Source organism: Pelmatolapia mariae, linkage group LG22 (assembly GCF_036321145.2).
Source record: "Pelmatolapia mariae isolate MD_Pm_ZW linkage group LG22, Pm_UMD_F_2, whole genome shotgun sequence".
Taxonomy (NCBI): Eukaryota; Metazoa; Chordata; class Actinopteri; order Cichliformes; family Cichlidae; genus Pelmatolapia; species Pelmatolapia mariae.
In genome coordinates, this window is record NC_086245.2 from 29,425,055 (window position 1) to 29,444,201 (window position 19,147).

Sequence of the window (19,147 nt, forward strand, 5' to 3'; positions counted from 1 at the left end):
TCACATTAAAAGGAGCATCTCTTTGTTAAGTGAGTGGGAAATATCAGGGCAACTGCCTTTAGCAAGTACCGGTTTTAAATAACTGGGAAAGCTGCTCACTCATAATCCAATATCAACAATGATGATACAATCTAAATATTTCTTCTTCTTCCTTTTGTCCCAAGCAAATATACAAATCCCTGTAATCATGGATCGTATGCCGTATATTTGTGATCAGGTGCTTAAAGTGATGCCTAGCAGCCAAATGGGAAAGTCGCTCACTTCACATCTCAAATACACACGAAACACATATTTTCAAAGTGGTTCAGAAACTTACTGCTGCTCATTGTCAGTGAAATGAAGATCCAGCTTCAACTGAAAATCCACCTCACTCAAGGCCTCCTCCACCTGCAAATGGGAACGATAAAGGTTATTGATGCATAAATATCGAAAGACCATGGGCACAAAAGAATCATAAAAAAAACCTCCATCCAAACTGACTGACCAAAGTGCTATTGTAATCTTTGTATCACAGAACAAACCAAAACACCCCATGTAGACAGGTCAAGTTCAGCTACCTCAACTGGTACCTGTCTGTCAAGGTGACCACGCCCCTAACTACAGTGTCCAGATGTACACAAATGTCTCCATCCACACAGTTATTATTGTGGGGAAACTGTCCATAGCAGCCAAATCCCTTTTTACCAGGTTTCTAAACATGCTTTTTAATGGTGTAAAACAAAACCAAATGTGGGTTAACTCGCTTTGCACATGGCATCAAGTGTCCTATGAGTCTGTGAGAGTTTTGGTCTCTGTACCTTTGCATTAGTGTATTTTAATCGGTGTTCGATTATACTTATTTACTTCCACCTGTTTATTTGCTAACCAAATGTAGCATTGATATCACAGAATTATGAATGCACCTTGCTAATCAAGCTGGTTAGCAATGGCTGATAACCAGAGATGGGCAGTAACGCGTTACCGTAATCCGATTAGTTTTTTCAAGCAACGAGTAAAGTAAGGGACTACTACTGCAAAAAACCCCAATTAGATTACTGTCACTTTCCCGTAAGCACACTGTGTTACTGTGTTAGTAGACCATGATTTTGTTTGTGTGAGTGTCTCATGACAATTACGTACAAGCATGCGACGTCCGTGGCAGCAACAGATGTCTGTAGATCAATAATGGATAATATGGAGTGCGGGAGAGAGTACGACTGTGCAGCGTTTAAAGCTTGCACGTACTTACATTACTTTGAGTTTGATTCCGTAAAAAGTGACAAAAACATTAGCATCTGCTGTACACTCTGCATGGGAAGAAAACTTCTTTCTACAGCAAAAAATTAAACTTCAAATCTGAGCAAGCACCTAGCACGCTGCCACGGGAGTGTGAAATTCACAGAGATCCCCCCACTGACATGACCGCTGCGGCACTGGGCAAACCTCCAGGTGACAATAGATATAAAAGCGACAGGACTTAGTGCCGCTAAAACATTATTTTCTTTTATATGCTGGAATATGCAAAAAATAGGTTTAATTGTTAAACAAATTTCTTCAAGTCAAAGACTGTTGCATATAATTACATTTTTGCTTAATGCAATGTGCATAAAGCTAAAAGATTAAAACTAATAAAACAAGCTTTAAAAACAGACTTTTTCACTTGATTCAATTTTATATGATGGATTATGCAGAAAAAATAGAATTGGGCTGAAAGGTCTGTTGCTTTAGTACGTATTCAGGTTGTGTATCATGTTTTTTAAAAGTAACGAAGTAATAAAGTAACTATTTACTTTTGAAAATAAATAATCAGTAAAGTAATGGGATTACTTTCTTGGAGAAGTAATCAGTAACTAATTACTTTTTTCAAGTAACTTGACCAACACTGCTGATAACACCCAACAGCTACCATCCTGGCACAATGGCGAAAGCAAAACTGAGACTTCAGAACGGAAGTGCAACAAATCAGTGCATGCAAGAGGCTGTTGGGTGTTTCACACAGACGACTAGACTAGTGTTCATATCCAGATTTAAGCAACACAGGTAGGTTGGTGAAAGTCAACGTATGTAGATTCTGATATTTCACAAAAACATATTCTGAAAATAACAAAATTTATTTAAAAAACAAAAATATTTGCGGCTTTGTTTTGGATTTTTTTTATAAATGCCATTTCTAGATGACAGGGTTCATTTAACAGGTTCAAAAATCTCCCAGAGGTGGATGTGACAGCTGTAGCCTCAGCTTTCACATTATCTTTGCACTCATCAAACCATACGGCAGCTACTTGTGCTCTGTGGAGAAGGATCTGACTCTCATTTATTTACTGTCACTCACGTGAATGGAGAAATTCTGAATTAATGAAGGGGAACGGCCATCACACGGTACGAACAAGAACATGATGGATTTGCTGCTATTTGGCATAGAAGCTAATGTAACCAACCTTGTTTGCAATTCTGATTTAGCCACTTTAGTGTTCTTTTTGATTAACTATTTATGTTCTCTGTATTCCGGCATTTATGTCTTTCATGTGGGCTGAAAAAAATTCAATTACTCTCATGTTCAAAGTGCCGTAGAAAATAAAGGCATAAATCTGAACAACAAAGTGAAGAAAAAAAAAAACGGTATTAGGAAACTACAAAGCCGGGGCCGAAAATGGATGCAACAGACTCTTCTGAGGATTGGTGTGCAGCATTGTTAAATTTTAATAGAAGCAGTTCCACTTTTGTAGCGCTTACAGTAAACGTATAAATCCACCTGATATTGATGGTGTGATTGATTAAGAATACATCGGGTGTGCACAGGGGAAATGAGAGGCTATTTTCGTCTGCGCTATCTGTAGCTGTGAACAGCAGATAACCTCCGGAAGGTTAATGAGCGGGGAGCCTTCGGGAGAGCTTACAGATGAAATCTGATATGCCTTTAAGCTCTTCTGTCTCCACACCTCCACAGCAACACCTACGTTTAATGAAAATTTCTAAAATTAGTTGTCATGTGAGACAGAAAATCCACATTCTGGCAGAAGCAGGAATCCTTCCACAGTAAACTAGGCGTATACACCATATGTTAGGGAGCAGCTGAGCGACGGTTTAGAGTAATGTCAATGTGTGAGCTACGGCTATCAAATGCATGATTAGCTTCAAATGAGGCCATCTTAACACTCCCACGTCCCAGCCTCGAGCCCGTGTCACCGCTGTCACTGCTGATCAATTTGAGCTCCGGTGGCTCCCACAGCCAAAAATGGGCAGAGTGGATTCTCAGGGTCACGCCCACAGTAAAACAGAACATCAATAACTGTCAGGTAGGTTTACACACCTGATCAGTTGAACTAAATATGGCCGGTCTGGGTGCACAGGCAATTTACATGAGTCTTTCAGTTACATAACATTAATTTCACGGAACGAGTCTACGAGCTCGGTGACCCTCGCACTGGTTGAGTGGTTATTATGATTAGGACAGAATTCCTTTGAAAAAGGCAATTAACCTTTTACAGTGAATAGCTTTTGTTATCTTTCAGGGAACCAAACTCGTGTCAATCATTTCATCACATTTAAAAACCGCTAATGCCTCCGTTAACAAAAAAAACTATAGTGTGCCCACAGACCCTTAAAGAAAGTATTGGAGAAAAGTTCTAGGCCTGAAAATGAAAGCCAGCTGTCAAAAAGTTGAAAAGTTCAGTTCTTCTAATATTCTACTTCAGACCTATTCCAAAAGTAAAATCAGTGCCCATTTAAAAAAATCTGTTACTTACCACTAACTCTTTCTGGAACAGTTCATGCATGTAGCTAACCAATTAGCAGCCATTTAATAGTTAATTTAATATGACCAATGCAATTGCAAAAACAGTTGCTGTGTCTGAGGTCAACTTAGCTTTCAATAAGCTTTATTACATTTTCTGGGTTCATAAACATTGAACAGGAAGTTCTGAACTGGATTTCCTTTAACGTCTATCCAAGTATCCGGGCTACTCTGGTAGCCTCAGAAAATTAGCTAACAGCACCAAAAGGCAAGCCATCAGACTGACCAGTAGTTTCAAAGATTAGAGCTACATTAACTTATAAGCTTTGTTTATTTAAATGCATTTTTATCCCTGTTATAGCCATCACATGAAATGTTTACCCAGAACATCAGTGCAAACTGTTTCTAAGAATATGGCAGCTGTAACTGTGATCAGTTTGCAAAAATCACAAATCTGTTGCTGTCTTCATACACAACTACTTCCATTTAGAGTTCAGCCAGAACTCATAGATCTGAAGTAGAAATTCAGAAATTCCTCTGCAAATAGTGATGCAGTTGCTGCATGACGGCACTTTAATTTCAATTTGCTATAGCTGCCCAGCAATCTTACTTTTCAACAGAAATCTATAATCAGAATGCAAACAGTTTATATAAGTTGAGTCGAGTCCCTACTGTAAAGTGACGTGTCACTGACAAGACTGAGTCCGATTGAAAGCAACCTTCACCTTCATCTGGATGAGCGTGACTGCAGTTAGTCTGAGTCGGACTGCAACTGTTTGGAGATAGGTTGCCTCCTGCCAGGTGGCCTGTGCAATCGTCAGATGAGGGTGTTGCGCACTGACAATTACTTACAATTGGTTTCCAATAGCAAAACAATTTAATGCAACCAATGGGCGCCCATCGATTGTTCCTAATCGCGAGGAGGTTGCTGCCCTATTTTCATTCTACAGTCAATGATGCTTTAGACATCTTAAGCTCTGTTAGACAAACCTTACAAGTCAATGTTTCCAGAAAGTACATCTTTGCAATTCGAGCTGTCTTTGGCCAAAGAAATAGAACGGCTCCGACACCCCTGCTTTAAATCTATACAGCTATAGACAGATAGTCTATATATTTTGCAGTCTGAACACCTGCAAAACATATAGCACCGTAGTTTTTCATCTTTTATTCCCTGTTGTGTAAAATATCTGCTGTGATTAAGTGGAACGAATGTGTGTGTTCTGAACAGGGAGTATTGTTTGTGTCAGATGATAAAAAAAACAAGTGCAGAAGGGAATAGAGTATGATGAAATGCATTAATTACGGGCCATTTAATATGCTGTAAAGCTACAAGTTGCTATGGAATAAAACTATTATGCAACTATTTTCACTCTAATTAGACATCATTTCATTTTATTTTCCAGCTTCAGCATTATTTGACTCATAAAAAAGCGAGCAAATGGCAATCCCCCCCCCAAACTGGATATTTGTCTGTGTGTGTGCAGAAAATGTCACCGGCATGACTCACCCGTTCTCCGTCCAATAGCAGGTGGACTTTGAAGATCATACAGTCATTCACCGCAATCTCCTCGTTTCTGTACAGGATCTGAAATATCCGGCTGAACACGGTGCCGTCGTAAACCCCCGCAGAGCTGAAGCTGCACTCTCCTAATGTGGGACGCAAAAGCACAGCACAGTGACAGCAAGTGCAATTAGTATCCACATATGATAAGACATAGATCCGATAGACTAAAACAAGCATTAAACACGAATGTTTAACTGATAACAGGAGCTTTCTCAGAGCTCACTGTCATGACTACAAACAAACAAAACATCACTTTATGTTTGCACAGCATCAACAGGTTTGTGAGGATCTACACAGTTCTTGACATTTGCACATATTTACAGACACTCAGAGGCAAACATCTACATTTAGCTTTAGAACCAAGTGATAAAATCTGTAAATGAGTTTTTGGCCAAGTACGCTAAAAAAAAAGAAATCAAGCAGCAAAGTGGAAACATAAAAAACTGCAGTTCTTCATGTGACCACTTAGACTGGTTGAGAAAGCAGGACAGCGGCCACTGTTAACAAAAAAAAATCATTCGGGCATATATGAGTAGGTTCCCTCTAAACCTGTATTCACACTGGCTGCGGATGCTAGAGAAAAAATCTTCCTGCAGTCGTATTGATCAGTTCAATTCAGAAATTCTTCCACAAATAGCGAAGTAGTTGCTGCATAATGGCAATTTAATTGCAAAACCCCATATGTACCTGGCAACGCTCTTTTATATCGGAATACATATTATAGAATAGAACCAGAGTCGAGGCCCTGACTACAAGGACACGTGTCACAGGTGAGTGCAGGCTGACTCGGGTTGACTGCAACATTGGGTGATCTGTCAGCTTTTATTTGCAGCTACCTTGAAGCACCTGAAAAACTGTGAGGCAAACAGGAAACAGAGAATGTTCAGTGTCAGTGTAAAAGCTGTTGATTTCAGCAGTAAGGAACAACATTTACTTTAAAAGGTGAATATTCTCCATTTCATTAATCCATGGACAAATGGCACATGTTTCCCATGCAAACTATGGGCAATTGTGGCAGTCTGTTAGCAACCAAAGCAATCACAGTGAGGCTGTTGGTGCAGCAGTCAATTTCGCCCAGGGACAGCCGACAACCTCCAGAAACTACTCTGGAGTTTTTCTTAGTAAAGTTACCGCTTGTCTCTAGGCTTGTTTAACTAAAGCAAGGCAAAGCAAACAGCTGTGGGCTATACCTTTCATACTTAGGTCTATTGATGTTGCTCACGTCAAGTTCAACTGATAAACTTTAAAGTCCTTTAAACTTCTCAGTGTGGGAATGCAGAGCCAGTAGTACCTTTAAATTCACATGTTTTCAAGCACAAGGGAAAACTAATAAATTGGATTTTATGTGCAAAAATTAGATCACACATTTGCCCCCAAAACTCACACGATCACAGAGGCAGCCCATTGTTTCAACTGCGATCATCGTCCACGTCGTAGCACTTTCGTGTGGCTGTTTACTGTGTGCTTCTAGCGCATTTTCCCCTGGCAGCACTGCAGAGCTGCTGTCCAGCTGTGAGCCGTGAGAGGTCTTTGAAATCCCCTGCTGAGGTTGTGCTCTTTTCTGTCTCGGTCTTACTCTCCCTCTCTCTGCAGGCCTCCTCCCGATAATGCTGTCACTACTTGCAGCATCAAGCAGCCCCAGCCAGGGTGACGGATGTGTGGAAGCACGAGTGTTGTCAAAGGCTTGGTGGATGTGTGGCAGAGGCAGCGTAATCCCTCTGGGGATGTACTTTCTGCGGCAGGAGTTGTTGCGCGGTGTTAGCACGGTCTCCTTACAGTTGCATGAATGTGACTTTGATGTTCTTGTTTTTATTTTGTTTTTGTGTAGGTTTCAAGCTCCTGTTTCAAGACACATAAGCAGATTAGAAACTCGACACCGTGTGCTGTCATTAACATAAATTATTCTCTGTGTCTATTTGACCTGTGAAGGACTCATCGTTTCCCTCGGGAGCCTCCGTGCTTCACAAACACTGGATTTCTCCCTTCATGTGGCCAGAATCACTAAATCAACAAACTGCACCTGCTGCAGTGGCTACTTTCACACGCTCACAGATATTATACTTCCCTTTCAATGCCTGTTTGTTCTACAGACTTGATTAAATGTTACAATACGTGTCGAGGGACTTTCAGTGATAAGGCCTCGATAAGAACGCAGCTTAACTGAAATAACAGCTTTGACACGTCTAGCAGTGCTGTGCACACTTGAGGTGGAAAAAACACTAAACCACCCGTAAAATGCAATATAACAATATTATGAACCCTTCTTTCATAAGATTGAAGATCAGTTAAGATGGAAACTGATAATCGGTGTAACACTATATTGTTTATAGTTTGTTTATACAGAACTGGCACTAAATTGGCTGTAAGCTATTTGTCATGGCAGTCACATGAGGCTGTAGAAGAAAAGACCTTTAAGTATAGTATATAAAAAATGTTAAAAGTTGCATTTTCTTACACATTCGGTAGAACACACTCACACACCATATATTATATATATAATATACATTTCATATATATATATATACATATATATACATATATATATATTAGGGGTGCAACGATACTCGTATCGATATTGAACCGTTCGATACAGTGCTTTCGGTTCGGTACGCATATGTATCGAACAATACAAAATTTTTAATTTATTTCATCAACTTTTCTTCTGACGATGCTGTCTGTGCTGAGAGCTCAGTGGATCTGCGTTCGACTTATCCGCCTAGGCTGCACTGTCGAGCGCAGATCCACTGAGCGCAGCGCAAGCTAGCAAGACAGAAGCTAAGCTCGTTGCAACATGGCAAATTGAACCTCCCCCACCCTCATTCAGATCTGGCCTTTGGAACTATTTTGGTCTTCATGTGAAGTATGACCCTGAAGGTAAGCGCGTCATGGACAAAAGTAAAACAGTATGTCGGATGTGCCACGCAATGCTCAATTACATGGGTGGGAACTACTGCATTAGCGCAGTTTGCTCGTTAATGTGTTGACGCTGTCCAGCTCCACGCACGGGGCGATCCGCGGTAGCTCGTTAACGGAGATTTGCCGTGTTGTGGCGTTAACGTCATTTCAGATTAACGCTGACAGCACTAGTGGGAACACAATGAATATGACTGCACATTTACTCCGACATCATCCTAGTGCAAAGACAAGTGGAAGCAGACAAAAACAACAAGCACGCATGCTACAAACTTTACCAGAGTCATTTAGACAGCCGTTAGCACATGATTCTCCTTATGGGGACCTGATATGTTTAATATGCTGCTGAGAGTATACCCCAGAAGAAGCGTATAGTATAGCTTTTATTTTGGAAAGAGCCATTTCTCTGTAATAAACTCTCTTTTCCAAAGATCAGGGATTTCTCCATCAGATAGATAAATTTTTTTTATTACTTTGTTGTTTCAGCAACATTAAATTTAAAAACTGTACTTTTGAGTTAAAATATATATTTATAATTTTAATAAATGACAAATTCAAAAAAAGCATGAACATTTTTTTGTATCGAAAAAATATCGAACCGTGACACCAAAGTATCGAACCGAACCGAACCGTGAATTTTGTGTATCGTTGCACCCCTAATATATATATATATATATATATATATATATATATATACAAATAATTTAAGACTTACAATATAAATATATTAAACTAATTTTGCTGGTATCTAACACTAATTGATATAAAATAGTAATATCATAATCTAGTATAATAACACTTCTGATTACTTATTTTAAATGTAAATATTGTCTAAGTCTATATGTTAGCCCTGCGACAGACTGGCGACCTGTCCAGGGCCCCCCCGCGACCCTGAAAAGGATAGGCGGTAGTGAATGGATGGATGCCTATTCTTAAGAAAATATTAAGCATCATTAATCCCAAGGTATTTTTTTTACTCAGGCTGACAACATCTCAAAATGAAAGTGTTCTTATTTGAAAGTAAAATGAAACTATTTTTGATTGAATCAATATAGATGAGAGGGTAGCACGTGTTGCCAGCCTCTCCCAGGGAGTTAGAATTACGCCAATTAACTGAAGGAGCCTTTAAAACTCACACAGGCAGTTCAAAACATGTAAACAGGAAGGCTCAAGCTGACCCACATGTTCATTGACAGAATCTTGTAGCTGTAAGCAGCAGTGCTGACCACTGTTCCACCGTGCCATAAACATCTAAGTTTTTTACTCCCAGTTTTGACCAGTTTCTTTGTCTTTTTTCTGGAATAGTCGTCCAGAAATTTGTAAGAAGCTAAACCTATCTGACACAAAATTACCTAGCATCATCAAACTAACTACATATTCACATGCCATCAGAAATCACTCAGTTCTGACACTCTTCTGGTGTACTGTGCTTCTCACAGGTACTGGACTGTTATCACATCCTGCACATTAAAACCTGCTGAAACGCCCTTCAGCTTTAGCCACAGTGCTTCTGTGCTGGAAATAATCAGCTTACAGCCTCTGCTCTGCATCTGCTGTGTGTGTGTGTGTGTGTGTGTGTGTGTGTGTGTGTGTGTGTTCGTGTTCTGCCTATCAGTAAAGCACACAGAACTCGCCACACAGATTTGCTCCTCATGATATTAATAAGAAAGGGCATCTTAGTCCATGCAGTAGGAGACGCCGTAAACAACAATCCAGTTCTCCCAGTTAACATTCTGACTTGAAAATCCTAATGTTACTGCGCATGAATCACAGTCATTAAATCCTTCAGTTGAGTGTGTGGCACGATCCTTCACAAGTAATTCATTTTTTTCTGAAGGGCACAGACAATTGAAATGTCAAGCACACGCTTTCAAAGAGGATACAGTAAGGGAATTGTATGATGAATGTAATTGTTCTATCTGTGGCCAGAATGGCAGCTTTATGTTTATGATTCAGTCTGTGAGGTATGCAGGCTCAGTGCATGACCTTGTGGAAAGAGCTGCAGAGGAGAGGGGAGGGCCGCAGCCTTCCAATTACAATATGCATGCATGATCTTCACTGTAATATACGTAGCTGCAGTGTTTCTTGCTGTCTACATATGCTAATGGCTGGTGAAACATTGCAGTGTAGTCAGCAGCTTAGATATCAGTGCATCAAAAATGCACTATACCAATCTATATCAAGTGCTAATCAAATGTATTTGATTATTTGATCATCAGAAAGTGTCACGCCAACTATTAAAGCAAAGGTTTTGGCCGTTTGCTGCTCCGTAGCGTTCAGGTGAGCATTAACACAATGGAAAAATTGTTCCCAGAGTGGATGACCCAGCAAATACACCCCAAGATCAGACCATAAAATTCTCAGAGGAACTGCAAAAAACCTAAGAGCTGCATTTCAGACTCCACAGAGCTCAGTTAGTGTCAGACGTTAAAGCTCATGATAGTACAAATATAGAAAATATTGCTTATATAAAAGAATTGCCCAGAGAAAGTCTCTTCTCTCTAAAAAACAAAAAAAACAAAACAGGACTGAATGGCTTAGGTTTTGCAAAGCTGCATTAAACACAGTATATCAACAAAACAGCCCATGCCAGCTGTCAAGCATGATGGTGGAGGGATAATTATTTTAACTTGTTTTGCAGCCACAGGATCTGGAAACCTTGAGTCAACCATGAACTCACAAACATGAGCATATATCAAAGTATTCTAGAGTCAACTAGACGCCATCTGTCTGACAACTAAAGCTTGGCCCGAATTAGGTTATGAAACAAGATAATGAAACCAAACACATGAGCAAATGTGAAAGTCTAGACATCAGCCTGACTGAAATGCTATGGCGGGACCTTAGACTAGCTTAGACTAGACTAGCTTAGCATGCTGGAGTTTTCCTTACTGTATATGAAGAATTATTTTATAAAAACCGCAATTTGTGAATTTGAGGAAAGTTACATGTTTAAAACAAATCATGAGCTCAAGCATCTACAGTCACCTGTAGTTTGGGATAATGTGTGGGCCTACAGTTGTTTAAACAGGTAGCATTCTGTCAAGACACAAACTGTCAAAATGAGTTACATTATTTGTGTCAGCTAATCTAAGCTAATCTATTAAATACATTTGTGTCAGCTAATCTAAGTAACAAAACTGAAGCCTCCTCTGTCTGGAAAATGATCTACCTCTTTCTTTACAACATGTAAAAAAGCTGAGCCTCCAGGATTCAGCAGCCCTAAAAATAGACAATCAAACTGCTATTCTTCATTTCTATTCAACTTGACATTATGGTGGCTACTTGGAACCAGCAGTAATGAGGGAGCAAGAAATTCTTCTTAATCAAAAACCCTGTGCCTCCTGTCACTGTGTTTTAGGTGAAAACACTCACACATCATCTTTACAATCACGCACGCATAGACAGTTTGGTGGTGCTGGTGTTGCTATAGCAGTGAGAACACTGACAACAGCTACATGCCTGAGACTAATATCCTGCTCGTAAAACAATACATAGAAGACCAAAATGGCCTCACAATCTAAAACATCCTAATGAAAACAGTAGGCTGCACTGTCACAAGTACAGCTGGTGTACACACACACGCACACATACACACACTGCTCCAGTCATGATAGGCTAAAAATAGCCAATATTGAGAATCAGGATTGGCAGTGAAACAGCTTTCTGCAACGCCACAGATCCACATTTTGACAGTTAGGTAGGTTTGGAAGCCTTCAGACACAACCTATGAATACAAATATGGACGCAATTTATTTCATGATCTTTGAGGAACCTGAAAGTAATTGTATATTTGTATAGGAATGAAGCATTCAATATTCACAAAACTTTCACTACAGTGTATTTTTTGGTGATTGTTTACACTTTTTTTCTAATTAAGTAGGAAACAAATGTATTTTAGAGATTGAAAGAGCTTTTTCAATACATGGACATTTTCCTTAAGATGAGTTTTTCTATTATGCAGCACAGTGCAGCTTTAAGCCTGCTTTGCCCGTTTCAGCCTTGAATCCTTCTTGTTACAAGACTAAAGACTTTCCCTGGATAACTGGAAATCCAATACAATTTTATTAAACGTTTAAAAGTTATTGTTTGAAATGTTTCGAAGCTATTTTAGATGCCAGATATTCTGCAGGATGAGTCACTCAGTTTTTAAATCCTAAATCACATCGGTAAGACAGGGCCATAAAATTCCCAGACAGCGCTCTCACTCTCTACAGATCCTGGATAGCTGGCACAGTGGTGGGACCACTTACTGTTTACTGTAACCTTTTTTAAATTTCTGTCTTTTATCCACAATCGCAGTGAGAGATTACAGTGCATTTGGAGACAAATCTGAGTATTCAGCAGTCAAATTGTTGGTTGTTTTATTTTCCTATCATTATTATTATTATCATTATTAACAGTATCATCTGTCATCTGTTGACAGCTCTACGTTAAGAAAACAGTCACATCTTTAATTGATACTTTTTTAAATATAGACATCAAAATTTTAAATTCAATTTTTTAATATAGTGCCAATTTAAGGTGGTTTAAATTATTAGGTAAAGATGCTCCAACATTAGAGAGGACCACATGTTGAGACAGTCCCTGATGGTAGGGAGAAAAACTGCTTTTAACAGGAAGAGACCTCAGGCAGGCTCAGGGGACTTCAGCTGACTAGAGAGTAAGGGGCAAAAGAAGAGAAAAAAGGAGGGCATGCAATAGCAGCATATAAATGCAAGGGGAGTCAAAGTACGTGAGTGACAGTGGTCGATGCATCATAGGAAGTCCCGCAGGAGTCTGAGCCCACAGCAGCTTAATGGTTTGGTCTAGTTTTTCTTTCTTGCATGTTGCTGAAATGTAATCTAATACTACATGTTTCACTAGTCACCACTGGTGTATGTTAAGAGGTTAATGTTTGAGTTAAAGCACAAAATAGCCAAAAATAATGCCAAGGCTCCTTACAGTACCACTGAGGGCCAAGGTAATACAACAGAAATCAAGCCTTAATGTCTTTCAGACACACCTGCAATTTAACTAACTGTATTATCTTGCTTCATAGACAAATATAAATGCATATCATCTATATAGCAATAGTGATTTATGCAGTGTTTTCCAATAATACTCCATGAGAGATGAAAATATTATGTAAAGGATATTGGTCCCAGTATAGAACTTTGTGGAACTCCATGACTTATTTTGTGTGCGAGGAAAACTCTTTGTTTACCAGAACAAATTGGAATCTATCAGACAGATGCTGAAGTAAAGAGTTTTTTACAAATGGACTCAAATCTGAGACCATTACTGAGATCATTAGTAACCTTCACTAGTGCTGTTTTTTGCTACGATGCGTTCTAAACCCTCACTTAAACTCTTTGTTTATTTGAAGAGTTTCAACTGACCAGCTTAAAAGACTCTGGTACTACAATACTACAGGTGTTCACAGCCAGGCCATGTAGAAATGACTGCAGTGTACAGAATCTTATTAAGCTTCAGCTAATATTTTCCTGAAATATTCACAATCTTTTTCAAAAAACACAGTGTGTTAACTGAAAGGTTTATTTGGTCTAATTTTATCATGTCTGGTAATGTATTAATGCAGGTAAATTTGGAGTCTGTGTGTTGTTTCTCAAAGTAATTTACCTTTAACTGTTAGAAAGTCAGTCAAACAAGTATAAAAAGATCCAAAACTGTATGAACAGATGCATCAGAAATGACCACAAAACAGCCAAACATGGTTGCAAAAATATTCAAAAAGAGAAAAATGGTGAAGCAACACAGAACAACCTTTGTAATCACAAACTACACACAGAGAACAACACTATATATGAAAGCACAATAACTAAAAGGTGATGCCAACTAACTGCTGAGAGACACAAAATGGCCAGGAAGGGACTATGAAGAAATTAAAATGTGACGGAAATTGACCATGAAAAAGCACCAGTAAAATGACCAAACATGAGGCAAAAAAACAATGACCATGGTCTAGTACCCAGTGTCAAACTAAAGTATTCAGACTCCACATATGCTCCACCATCTATTTAACAAAACTGCACAAACAGATTACTGAACACAACACAGCAAATTAAGAGTTTCTCCACACACCAGAACGAGTGGTAAAGTTGATGTGTGTGTTTCTCAGAGTGTGAGGAAGTAAACATGGTCTGTCTTACCTGCATTGTCTTGTGTTGCTGCTATGACCCTGTGGGGCACTCGAGGTGAGACCTTCAGCCCTGCTCGTATCTGGTAGAACCTGAGGTGGTGGATAAAAACAGAACAGTTACGCTTAATGAAGCAGCACTACTTAACTTCACCCTCTGGAGTCTGTGAGTAGAGGAAAGGTATCAACATAACTTTAAGTTTTAACAATTTTTTTGTATGTTTATTTTAAATTACTTTCAATTTACTGTCTCTGTTTGTACTCTTTGTATGTTTATTGTTTTTATTTTTATTTTTTATCTTTATCCATTTCCTTAGTATTATTTATCCAGTGCTTTAGATCCACTTTATTGTATTACAGTTTAATTGTTTCTCAGGGTTTGTTTCTTTTGATTCAAGAGTTTAGCAGTCTCAGGTATATATTTATATAAGTATAGGTATATATTCTGTGCCCTTAGTTTCCTTTTAGTTTCTAGCCTTGATAACAGTTTCTCCATAAGACCCTTGGCTCTCTCTCCTGTGTCAAGTCCTGTCTCTGTGTGAGGTGTTTCCCTGTTTAGTTATTTCCTGTTTTATTGTTTCAGACATGGGTTCCTTGTACTTTGTCTGTATTTTTGTCTCGTTGGTGCTCTTTGACCTTAATAAAGGTTTTAGTTTTTTATATCCTGAGTATTGGCTTTCGATTCCCATTCCCACAAAATATTTTCTTGACAGAAAAGTTCTTAAGCCCATCTTTCATTTAACTTTGCAGTTGTTTGTAAAACTGTTCTTCAACTAAAACCACTTAAATTCAATAAAGATGTTAAATATCACATTTTCTAGCCTCTTCCTAACATGAAATTTCCCCTTGTGGGACTAATAAAGGTATATCAATCAATCAATCCATACAAACTCCACACAGCAAGGCCTTGGACACTTGGTGGAATCAAACTCAGGCCCTTCTTCTATGAGGCAACAGTGCTAAACACCACACCATCATGTGTTAGCCAAACCATTTCTGGAACATAACTGTACATTGTACCATGTATTTATATTAATGTGATAAACTCATTTAAGATATTTGTCATTTATAGTTTGACTTACTGAAATTTCAACAAGTGAAAAATGCAGTTACAGATCTTTGTAACTACATTTTTTTTTAATAACAAGAAGATCCAGGGAAACTGATTTAAGGTATCTGCAGTTTTGGCATTGTGAAATTCACCTGGAGCCTAATACAGAAAGCTTTGGCTAATTTGGCTAACTTTCCAGCTCTTGTTTAAACCAACTTATTGCATTAATCCTGTATTCTGAAACTGATTAGAGTCTTTGTTATCAGATTCTAACGTGCTTTCCATTAACTTAATGAGAAAATAACATTAAAGCTACACAAAGTCGCCCATCGATTGCACAAATATTCTTATATTATTAAAGAATTATTGACAGAGGGTTATTAATTAGGTAAAAGTATTGGAAAATATTTCAAGTAGGGTTCATTTGAAATGATAAACAGTCTCTTTGTGTTAAAAATGTATCATTTACATTGAATCATTGTGACCCAAAGCAGATTTGGGTAAAACCTTCACATCATTAGCAAGCTGAGACCAAAGCATGGCTGTGAACTTGATTATGTCATCAGTGTGTTAATGACAGCGCTCGGTAGAAAACATGTCACAATAAAGAAAATCAAAAAGGTGTTTTTGGAAAAAAAAATAGGTCAGTTTAGTGATCACTTCTTACTCATTTGCTATGTTATGGCAGAGATGTAGAAACAGCAGTGTTCCATGAATAGTTTTCAACAAGCTGAATTGTTTTTATTAAAAGGCTAAATTGCAGAAAGCACAGAATACTGAATAACAAAATGCACCAGTGTTTTTAAAACTTACTTTTCCTATTACAGTATAAAATGTAAATGCTGCTTATCGCTATTTTATCCTTTGCAAATCAAATGCAGATTTAATCAGTATTCCTAATGCAATCAGTGTACAGCTGTGTGGCCCACTAGTCTAGCACAGGGATTCAATTCAATTCAATTCAATTCAATTCAATTTTATTTATATAGCGCCAAATCACAACAAAAGTCGCCTCAAGGCGCTTTATATTGTACAGTAGATAGCACAATAATAAATACAGAGAAAAACCCAACAATCATATCATATGACCCCCTATGAGCAAGCACTTTGGCGACAGTGGGAAGGAAAAACTCCCTTTTAACAGGAAGAAACCTCCGGCAGAACCAGGCTCAGGGAGGGGCGGCCATCTGCTGCGACCGGTTGGGGTCGCAGCAGATGGCGACCCCAACCGGTGGGAAGATGTGGGAAGATATCTACACATCTTCCCACATTTCAGTGTGGGAAGATGTGTAGATGTTGGCAACTAAACTATTCTCTGTCCATAGGGCTTTATCTTTACACTGGGGTCAGATTTTGTTTCGTGCTCACAACGGATCTCTTCTGATATCACAGAGCAACGTGGCATCGAGTAAAAACAAACATATTAGTGCACTCAGCTGAAGGGATTATCGTGATAAAGCTTTAGCCCATCACATTTGGAGAGGGAAAATCATTTTGATAAAGCTGGTGTTTCACTGAGCCAAATGACATGTTTTAATCTGCAGACAGAGCAGGCTACACAGGGCCCTTTTTTAGTCTGGGAATATCATAAAAACTGCAACAAGAAAGAAGAACTACCTTTATCATTAACAAAACCTTTTAAACTCCCTATTTGTAAAGCACTGGATTTAACATCTGTCTTTTTCATCAATAATACTACATTATATAATAATAGGAGGACAAATTTGCATTACAGTCAATCTGCTGGGGGCCTCACTGCCTCATTTGCATTTGCTTCTCTTGAACACTCTGTTCCAAACAGCACTGTCAGTGCTCTGCATGTGACATTTTGCAACACTTTACTGCAAACATTTCCTCTTAGGCCTATGCATCGGCTAGCAATAGCAGAATTAGCAGCTACAACACTCTAGCTAGTTAGCGCCAGTTTTGATATAGCTTTTGGACTTTAGCCACATCAAAAGCTTCAGATAGTGCTAACAAATTGAACTAATGTTTGAACTAATTTTAATTACTTGCGTACACAAGCTCTGTGTCACTGGAATTTGTCCAAAATAGCATTGTTATTGTTCTATGATGAAACAAACAGAGATTTTGATATTAACTAACAATGGTTGCATTTAACCGGCAGAGTATTTAACTAGCAGCAGAAATAGAAATAGAAATTTTCCAGTAAATTAAATGGTTCAGGATATGTGCACTTTTTAAATACTATTAAATATATATAAGAAAAGTTCTTACCCCCTTTGAAAGAGATCCACATTGTGAAACTTGTGCAACTCTAGAGAAAACTCCACTGTTCCCTGTACTTCAGACATGATATGATCCCACTCATCACCTGTCAAAAAAGAAAACAACCAATCAATATGATGTATAAGACCAATGAGCCAAAATAACACTAAATCCACACTAAGAGGTAAGACAAATGATGACATTTCTAAAACTAGCTCCCGTGGAAGTGATACCGCATGACTCATTCAGTCCACTGCAGTGTGGATAGCAGACTGTATGAGACAAAGATAGAGACCCTGGTCTGAATATAGTTCTCATTACCAGTGGTCAGGTTAATGTTGCACATATGACAACCACCCCTGTGATTGAATTATGTCACAGTAAAAAAATGAATGCGTGCAGCTGTATGTTCTCTGTCTTCTATCTACCTTAATAAGAAAAGCTGTGAGCCGGGTTCTATTGTAGAAAACATCAGTCCTTTATTGGCAGCAGTAGCATTGTCACATTACCTTTATAGTACATATGAATAATAATAACTTTTATAACACAGCTATGTTTTTCATTTTTAAACATCACTTTTGTACGCCCAAGATTGTAAAACACAAAGAAGAAGAATCTCCTTATTATGTTTGACATAACAATAAGAAGCAATACTTATAGTTTAATGTAGTGTATCGCTGTGGTGCCCATTTATTCAAAAGAAAGGGTGATTATCTATCAGTTTTGCTTACTGTAGCACAAATTTTTTTGAATCCATCCTTTGGATACACAACACAGAAACCCATTATCTTTCTCCAGAAGCCTTACTATTATACAGTTATATAAACTAATATTGAATTTCCATTGTCTCTTGACTTAGGTATCTATTGGGATCTCTTATTGGTAGGATCTAATAGGTATGCTTCAAGTCATTGAGGCAAATCCTGTGAATGTGCTTAAATAAATCACAATTGTAAACCCATGTGTCCAAAATAACTTCTGATCAGTACTATACATACTAGACTTGCTGACTCTCCGTTCTCAAACACTGACTGTGTTTACAGTCAAGCATATTAAGAAACCCATCATTAAACGCTTTGAAATATAACACCACCATGTGTGCGGTATTGGGTGAGTGTTCCTGTAAGTGCTGTAAAAACTATAAAAGCAATATTACTATAAAGTAAGATGTACACAGTGACGTATCATTACAGGTAAACAGTGCTGGGAAACACCTTTTAGAAGTGCAGCTTGTGCATAACAAGCAGTCCTCAGCTTAGCTGGCTTAAAAGCATAAGTCCACTTTCATTAACCAGTAAAGAATTATCTATCTGATTTCATTTCATCAGAGCTCAGACACTCAGAGGGTATATCATTTGAATTTGCAATAAGGAAAATGGGGAAAAGAATCCTGGTTACAACTCTCCCTGTCTTAGTATTCAGTGTATTTATATCGATATAGCATGAGGTTAGCACTGTTGCCTCACAGCAAGAAGGTGATGGGTGTGTTTGCATTTAGGCTAATTGGTGATTCAGTATTGCCCACAGGTGTGAATGGTT

At 38.4% G+C, this 19,147-nt stretch overlaps 1 protein-coding gene across 1 annotated transcript in view; it reads right to left on the reverse strand.

The window, feature by feature from the left end:
* Positions 1-19,147, reverse strand: part of fam135b (family with sequence similarity 135 member B) — a 52,627-nt gene that overhangs the window by 29,017 nt on the left and 4,463 nt on the right. The window contains exons 2-5 of the mRNA XM_065471287.1: positions 17,618-17,714; positions 14,342-14,421; positions 5,220-5,359; positions 317-387 (exon numbers count right to left, since the gene is read on the reverse strand). Coding sequence (XP_065327359.1) covers positions 317-387; positions 5,220-5,359; positions 14,342-14,421; positions 17,618-17,694 — 368 coding nt within the window. The 5' untranslated portion in view covers positions 17,695-17,714. The remainder of the gene's footprint in view (positions 1-316; positions 388-5,219; positions 5,360-14,341; positions 14,422-17,617; positions 17,715-19,147) is intronic.